Below are 8,572 nucleotides of genomic sequence, written 5' to 3' on the forward strand. Positions count from 1 at the left end.
GGCTCCGCAGGGCTGCGGGAGGGAGCCTGGACAGCTGAGCGGGGATCTCTCTCCATCGCTTCCACATTCTGCTAAAACCTAAAGATACAGTAAAAAAGAGAGTATCCTTGTCTTTTATACATAGAGAAATTTTAACATATTTGGTAAACTGCTTACGTTGCTATTTAATTAGGCAAGGTCTGCAAAATAAAACTGAAGAATTCTGCTTAGATAAACACCTTACTTTCTCTTCAGGGAATCAGATGTTGCCTGTTTTCAGGAATCTGAGTAGTAAACAGGTTATGTAGTGATCCGCTCCCTTGGGATCATAAGAAATGTAAAGAGAAAGGTAGGGTTTTTAAAAGCAGTTGGCAGCATAGGCCAAAAGTGTGTTATAGAGGAGAGAGACATTCCTTTGGCCCCACATGCAAGACTATTGTCTAAGCAGGAAAGAATGCTTCAGTAGCTGTAAAACCTTTTCACATTTGCAAAGTTTTGTAAGTCACATTTATGGGTTTTTTTTTTTCTTCTCTCCCCCCCAACCCCTTCTTTCTTGTAGGCGGCAGACTGTGACCAGTACTCCCTGCTGGATTGAACTACATCTTAATGGTCCTTTGCAGTGGCTAGACAAGGTCCTTACACAAATGGGCTCCCCGAGTATTCGTTGTTCCAGTGTCTCCTAAGGAAACATCTCCTGGGGGTGGGTGGGGGAACAAAGACTCTGGAAAAAGGAATTGGCTTAACCCTTAGCAAAATGCATAGTGCATAGTCAACAAATTCCCAGTTATTGAAGTGATGAGAAAAAAAATCTGCTTTAAAAAAGAAAGTGGTTTTCTTTGTTTCATTTTGTGTTTTTTAAACTAAATGCCCATTTAAGCCACTTCCACTGAAACTGTTAGCACTTTGGTTACAACGCTATGGGCCATTGCAGTTAGAATTTGAAGCTGAAGTTTATAATGATAAAAAAGTGGACTTTGTTTTAGCGGAGAGAAGCCAGTGCTCCGCCTCCAGCCGTGCCGTGCCTGCCTGGCCGGGCGCTCTGTGCTGGTGTGAGCGTGCAGGAGGCACCAGCAGCTCAGAGATTTCCCGTTTGCCTCGCACAACTCCAGCGTGTCATGCAGCATCTCTGAAAAGCCAGATACCGTGGGACATTGGGATGACTCTTGCTCTTGCACTCCTGTCGCCATCCACCTGATCCACACCAGTCCTCCCTGGGATTGCAGCAGCAGGGGAAAAGGAAGCATTTAAAGCACACACAAGAGCTAATTCCCCCGGTAACGTTCCCAAAAGGAATTGATTTCCCGCGCTGGACTGCTAACAAGGAGGCAGAGTCTTGTTTCATGTCTGAGGGATGCAGCTGATACCCTGATGGGCTCAGGCTGGATTGCCATTGAAGCAAAAGGCCAAACTTAAGGCTTCCTCTGATATTGCTGCAGCAACTTTTGACTTGAGCTGCTCACAGACGGACATTTGTCATGTGGGGAGCTCTGGCTGGATAAATTAAGCCTTTGTTATTGTGCAGTCTATTTGCATTAACTACAGAAAGTTTGTATTCTATTTTATCAGTATTTTGAATGGTATCTGCCACTTCTGAAGTCTTAGGGGCTTAATGAATTCTGTGTCCAGGTCTGTCTAGTAATGGAAGTCAACAGGCCCTTGCTGCCGTTTTCAGAACATGCCATTTAATAGGTTATCCCATGCTGTCACGTGTGACTGCGCATGAACCAGGGCATCTCAGACACAAAACCTCTCTGTTTAAAACTTATTTCAGCTGATTAAAATGCTCTGAGATGTGTTTTTGCCTGGAGAAATTGGGAGAGTGTGTATTTACTTGTATTATAAAATGTTCATTTTAAACATACATGCTCCAGACTGTTCAATATTTTTTTTTCCCTGCAGCAACTTTCATGGCAAACAACTTCTACAACTGGAAAAAACCCTTAGCACTTGTTTTTATGGTTCACATTTGCCAAATAAGTCTCATAACTTTGTCAGTGCTCTCCAATTATCTGTTTCTTTATATCTGCATTGAATATCATATGCATTTGTGCCAAAATATTAGAAGGGGGAGGGGAGAAAGTGATAATCAGTTTCCTATGGAAATCCTTTTTTCTGCCTTTAATTTTTTTTTATATATATATATATATATATATATGAAAGATAAACACACAAGCCTAGATCTGGCTCCGGGAAGGACAGACTCGGATGGACTTTACAATGGTTTGTGTTAAGGCTTTAGCCCTGCAAATTTTTGTGCTCCCAGGTGTGAACGTGAGCGGCCCCACTGAGTTGGGTGGAAGTTTCCCTGCCTGCTGGGTTGAGGTTTGCAGCTTCAGAGCACCTGGGTCCTGTAACGGGGTGCTGGCTTGTAATAGCATTTCCAACGCTTACTGGGAACTCCTGTGTCCCTGCCTTTCTGTGGAGAGGGGCTTTTCCGACGTGCTTGTTCCTTTGAGACCACTCTGTCTGTCAACCCCACCACCTGGGTTGCAAAAAAACCAGCACTTCTGGGCCTGCAGCGTCGGCAAGATGGGTACAATGTACCCCTTGCTTGGTGGGCACGGGAACAGCTGACCCAAGAGGCTCGGTGCCCGTCTTCGTTTTGCCAGGTGCGTGAAGGGATGCTTTGGAGAGAGTCTTCTAGAAACAAGACATTGTATTTTGTAGATGAAATCTAAATTCTGAGGAAGACTTTCAGTGGTGGATGTGCTTCTAAACAGTAACAGGCACTTTTCAATATCCTCTTGCGGAATTTTGACTGGAGCTTTCACTGTGCAACACGGCCTGTATCATAGTGCTGGAGGTTTTCTAGGATTTTTAATTCCTATTTTTATTTTTGTTTTTTCAGATATTTGCAATGTGTCTGATTTTAGTTAAATTTCTGATTGCATGACCTTGTGCGATAAGAGGATCTGTATTTTCTGTTTTCTAGCCAGTAGAAATACTTTAAAAAGTATTTTTTAATACTTTAAAAAGTAGATCTATCTGTCATTGCGGATTGATTTGGCGTATATTTCAGATACAGGTTTCTAACATAGTTGCAAACAAAAATTTATCCTGACTTTTGTGGAAGTATTTGACTTGCTGTTTTAGTGAGAGAGGCGAAAAAAATCTGCCATGTAAAATGGCCCCAGGTTTCCTCCCTCAGTGTCTTTAAGTCATATTTGCTTATTTTAGTGAACAAACTGTTTTCATTGCCCGCATAATCACGGAGGAAGTTGGACTCTGTGCTGCCTTGTGCATTAGCAACAATAATGACATCTTGAATTGCAGTGTCAAGAGTTCATTCCACGTGATGGTGTGCGCAGGAGCCCGGCCTGACCCCAAGGCTACAAGCTGGAATAAACCCTGACTTTAATACGAAGTTCGCACACAGATTCACCTCTTCAGCCAGACTAAGAATTGGGCCTGGATTTCTGCTAGGAACCAGATTTCTATCTTCTACCTGATAAAGGATAATTAATTGCTAACAGTTATTAGTAGAGGCCTTTTGAAGAGCAGGATTCAGATGATGCATAAAAACTTGGGTTAATCTCACTTCATCATCCCTGAAGTAAAATGACTTCAAATGGAAAATGTAAGCTGGTCTAGCAGTACAGTCAGATAAAATTGAGAAGATTATCTCCACTAAAGTATTAATTTCCTCTCCTCCCCTCTGTTTGCCTTCTCACTAATTCATAAAAGCTTTCTGGTTTTTCGAGTTACCTTATAAAGTCAAATGGAAAGTCCTGTACCACGCAACAAACGAAAAGCTAAAGGTTGGGGAAGGGGTGTGATCCAAGGGACATCAGGGCTGAGCTTCCTTTTGTGTGGCACGGTCGCAGCGGATCGTAGCGATGAAAGCTTGCTCCCCGACAGAGCTGAGACGCGCTTAATCACGCCGCTCACGTGGACACTAACGAGAGGGAAGAGGTAGCGTTCGGCTGTAGGTCGCTGTAGGCAGCGGTGCCGCAGAGCTGCGCGTTGCTGCTTCTTGGTTTTACTTTTTTCTAAAACTTTATTAAAGTAGCTTTGATATGTAGCACAAATGTATGCGATCGTCCATGCCCTAGCTTAGATTACGTGTGTGTCCTGGAATATCTTCTCATTTAATGGTAGTCTTGGCTAGTTTTACCAGGATTTCATACATTTTTGTTACTAGCAGAGAGTCACTAGCAGGAACTTTGACTCTTTTTAATTGGTGTAGCCATACACAAGGGCCTGGCTGCTGGCAGATGATGTTGATGGCCTTGTGGTTTTAAATGACTGTGGTGATTTTTTTTTTATTATTATTAATGTATTGAACTGATTTGCAGTTTGTATTTTGTGTTAAGCTTGTCTTGGAAGTAATCCAGTGCTGTCCATTTGATTTAATTGCCAGGAATCAGCATGTGTATGTGCAAAAGATGGAGAATCTCATCATAACAAATTTCCCCAAAGCTCTGGCTACCCATATACGCCACGAAAAGGCTGCTGGGGGGTAACCTTTGAGAAAGAGTTAAATCGGTTTCCTCTCCCCTGAAGGATCAGCATAGTTTGAACCATGCAGAGGACTCCTTTGCAGGGCGAAGAATATTCAGGACTCCATCTCAAGCAGCAAGTATTGACATCCGTGCCTTGTGCTGCTTACTAACTGGAAAAGCACAAGGAGCAAGAAGAACACAGCTCAGTGAAGGACTTCAGCCGTATCCCACAGCATCTGTGAGCTCTCCTAGTTCTCTAAGGTACTGGATAGGTAGGAGGAGCGGAATTTCACAAACAAGCTGGTAAGCTAGAACGAGAAATAATTAGTCACTATATAGTAGTTACTTGAGCGGTATGGTTAAGAAGTTCAGTATCCGTTTTTTATTATGTACATGCTCTTGTATTTATGTTGTCTTTCTTGAATATTCAGATGAATCGGAAAGGGCCATTAAAGACTCAAGAGTATTAAATCTTTTATATGTTCCTTTCTGACGATTGCTAGAAATGAGGCAGTTACTGATGTGAGAACAAGAGGCTCACCTCAGAACTGCACAACAAACCCTCGCCAGTAAAACTGAACAAGGACTTCTCCAGCGGACGCCTTTGCCCGAGTTCCCGTTTTATCTTTTAACAACCAGTCAGGTTCCCAGCTGGGCCCCTGAATTGTGCTCTTCAGGTCTTTTCAGATTTCTGAGGCTTTAAAGAGACAGTAACGTACTACTCCGTAAATGTTTTGGTTCATCTTGCGTTTCCTCCGGTACGTGGATACTGGAGGAATCTGCACCGGTCTCTGCTGCCGAGATGCGTCTCGCTCCCTCTCCCAACGGAGGCAGCCTACTTTCTTCACGCTAGGTCGAACTATCCCCCCCTTGATGGCTATGTACGAGCATGCTTGCATTAGTGTTTAGTTTTTCTTAACCTGAGATTGTATGTTAATGACTGGTGATGTCACCTACATGCTTTAGCTTGTTAAGCATTATTCACCTATTTTGTTACCGAAGGCCTGTACTATGTATGCCCTCTTATTTCGTATGTGAAACTGTAAGTTCTATTTTTGACATTTTAATAAACTTTGATTTGAAAACTGAGGCTTATGAGAAAATAAGGATACTGGCAAAATATATTTAAGGACAAAAACTGGAAGCGTTTGGAGTTGTGAAACCACAAGTAATTCAGAGAGAGCAGCATCTTTAGGTACGTATGATGAAGGCTGTTCCCAGTAATTTGCGTGAGATCCCAGTTACAGGTAAGATCTTTATTCTTCTTACAGTTTGGACAGCTTGGTTTAAGAATTTAAAGCCAGATATAAGAAATGATTAAAAAAAAATTTGCAACTAGTTCTTTTAACTAACGGGCTTCAAAGGTGAGTAGAAGTGGAGCACTGTGGCTTAAAGGATTTATTGTCAAAATGCTGGGGAGGTCAGACGCAGCTAAACGCTCACCCTGCCTGGTACACCGAGCTGGGGCTGTACTTTCACCTTACAGCTGTGAATTGGGAAACTCAGAAGTGCAGGAGCTGCAGGGGAGTATTTACCGCTTTGTCCTCAGTGTCTTGTCACCAGGCAGAACCCTGAAACACCTCTGATGTCTCTGTGTTGAGGAACTGAAGTCCCGTGATGGAGACCCGTTAAACCTCTCCGTTGTTCGCTCCTGCAGAAGGGAGCGAACCGCCCTCCGGCGGGTGGGTGGGCACAAACGTGGGCTCTGGGCCGCAGTGCGTTTGCGAGGAGGTGTGAAGTTAATCTTCTGGTCCAGCTCGGTACGTTCACCCAGTCAGCGTGTGCCGCCTTGCGGAAAGACATGGCCTCTCTCAGGCCTGGTTAGAAGTGCCCCACCGTTCCTTCAGTTCAGAAGAGCGATGGTTGGAAGAGACTACTGGAGGTCTCTAGTCCAACCTTGTGCTTGATCCAAGACTGTTGCGAACACTAGATCAGGTCAGCTGGGCTTTTGTCCAGATAACTCTTCAAGAAAAATCCTACAAAAGAGATTCTGCCCACCTCCTCCCCAGATAAGCTGTCGCATGGCTGCATCTTGTTCCTAGGGGAAAAGTTTTTCCATCTTAATCTCCCAGGCTGTATTTTTGGCTGTTACTCCTTGCTGCAACAGGTTTCTCAGGTCTATGGTCTCTCTTTGCGCCGGTGATGCCACTCCTCCCTGCCACTCAAAGAGGCAGAGTTGGAAATTAAACAGCAGCCGAGCTTGAAGAGCAGCAGCTGCGCAGCGGTGGAGCCCTTTGCACCCACACTGGTCAGCTGGAGAGAGCCGGACGCCGTAGATGTGTCCCTGCTGCCTCAAGGTGACTCGGCCAGGGAATGTCCAGCGAAGCAGCTGTTCCAGTTGAAGGCGGGCAGGTCAGGTGCTACACTGGGGGGAAAAATACACATATACTGGCGTTCAGCTGGCCTCGGAGCGGGCATTCTCCAAATAGCATTGCGAGCTAAGCCAAGGCACACTATGATCTAATTCTGTGAACTCCTAATGTTCCTCCTAGGGTTTCACTGAAATTCAGATATTTTTTGTTGTTTTTCCTGACAGAGGATTTACGAGAATACTTTTTCCACTCACTTTTCCAACAATGTGGTAATAAAAGGGTCTCGTCCAGGTTTTGTACTGGGGTTGCCAAAACTCAAGTGTGATGTAGTAAATCGGCTCTGAGCTGCGAGTTCTGCTAGTTGTCACCTGAATATATCACGGATTTCAGTATCAGTCTTCTCATCTGTGGTGAAAATGGGAAGCTGAAGCAAAGTACAGGTTTGATAAATGAAAAATCTCAAAGCCTTAGCAAAAAAAATATATATATATAAAAAAATTGACATTGCATGGCTGTTTTAGTTCAGGCAAAAGTTGGGTAAAAAGCAGTGGGTCTGTACTGGCAGGGAAGTCTCGCCAAGTGTCATCCCAGACCTTCCTGAGGACTGCAGCCTGGCTTGTACAGCCACGCCGGAATGCCGGACCAGAACTGGGAATGCCGGACCAGAACTGGGAATGCCGGACCAGAACTGGGAATGCCGGACCAGAACTGGGAACGCCGGTGATCGGCTGCCCTGAAGCTAGGGCAGCGGGGCAGGCCTCTGGTTTAACACTGGAGAGGGGTGGCTCTGGACTGAGGTTTCCACCCCACCTGCCTGCCTTCTCCTGGCTCAGAGGAGGGGTTTCTCCTCCCTGGGTTGCACCGGGCAGGCTGCTGGGGGGGAGGGAGGGAAGAAGGTGGAAGCAGTGACGGTGAGCCCCACCAAGGCTGGGAACCAGAGCCTTAACACCACAGCACCCACTTTACAAAGGATATAAACCTTTTTATCTTTTCTTTTTTTTTTTTCCTTCTTTTTTTCCTATAATCTACTAATTGTGGGTGTTCAGGACAAACGTTCCTGTAGCCTTTAGTCAGAGTTGGAAGTTGACTAGCAAACAGTGGCACATACTTGCAGTTTGTCAGTTTAATTTTACTCTCAATGTATTGTATTTATAATTACCCAGCAACTAGTTTAATCACAAAAAGAACCGGCTACAGAGGAAGACAGGGCTTGGCCTCAGAAGCTGTATGGCCTGTTTCATATAGGTAACAAAATCAGTACCAGACAGCGTAACGAAAGCGCCTTTCCTCAGGTCAGAGAGCAGCGGTACTGCAATGGAAAGCCTTCCAAGGCCAGGAAAACTAGAGCGTGTTTTGGCTGTATTTAAGGACGGATTAGTAGAACTACCAAACCTGAATGCTGAAGGCGATGGAGCCGCATTTGTAATAGATAGAGTCGTAACTGACTCCTGAATGAGTTTCTCTAAGGCCACAAACTCTTAACTCCCTTCTGCAAATGCTCCTGTAGATTAGCAAGTGTCCAAGCAAACACGGGTGGAGAGACAAGAGGATTCCCCCCGCCCGCTGCCGTGCGGAACAGGCTTCCACCAGAGCAGCCAGGCTGCCGGGCTGGGGGTGGGAGGTGACTTGGGGAGCTAAGCCAGCCCTAAGGCCAGGGGGTTACACCAACTGCAGTGGGCTGCCAGCCACGCGCAGGGAGAGCCAGGCGTTCCCAGGCGCGCCCGTGCCATCGCGAGTGCAGGCTGCCCGGCCGGGTGGCTTCTCTGAGGTCCTTCATTGACCGCTGCACGTAGCAGCAGCGTGGAGCGATGGGAAGACGATGTTTAAATACTGTTTGAT

General features: G+C 45.4%; 1 protein-coding gene across 3 annotated transcripts in view; it reads left to right on the forward strand.

Moving 5' to 3' along the window:
* The window catches only part of SMAD3 (SMAD family member 3), an 80,412-nt gene extending 74,901 nt beyond the window's left edge, over positions 1-5,511 (forward strand). For all 3 annotated transcript variants that reach the window (XM_056344966.1, XM_056344969.1, XM_056344967.1), the window contains exon 9: positions 539-5,511. In XM_056344966.1, the coding sequence (XP_056200941.1) occupies positions 539-662 (124 nt within the window). In that variant the 3' untranslated portion in view covers positions 663-5,511. The remainder of the gene's footprint in view (positions 1-538) is intronic.
* The last annotated feature ends 3,061 nt before the right edge of the window (positions 5,512-8,572 follow it).

Source organism: Falco biarmicus, chromosome 7 (assembly GCF_023638135.1).
Source record: "Falco biarmicus isolate bFalBia1 chromosome 7, bFalBia1.pri, whole genome shotgun sequence".
Classification (NCBI taxonomy): Eukaryota; Metazoa; Chordata; class Aves; order Falconiformes; family Falconidae; genus Falco; species Falco biarmicus.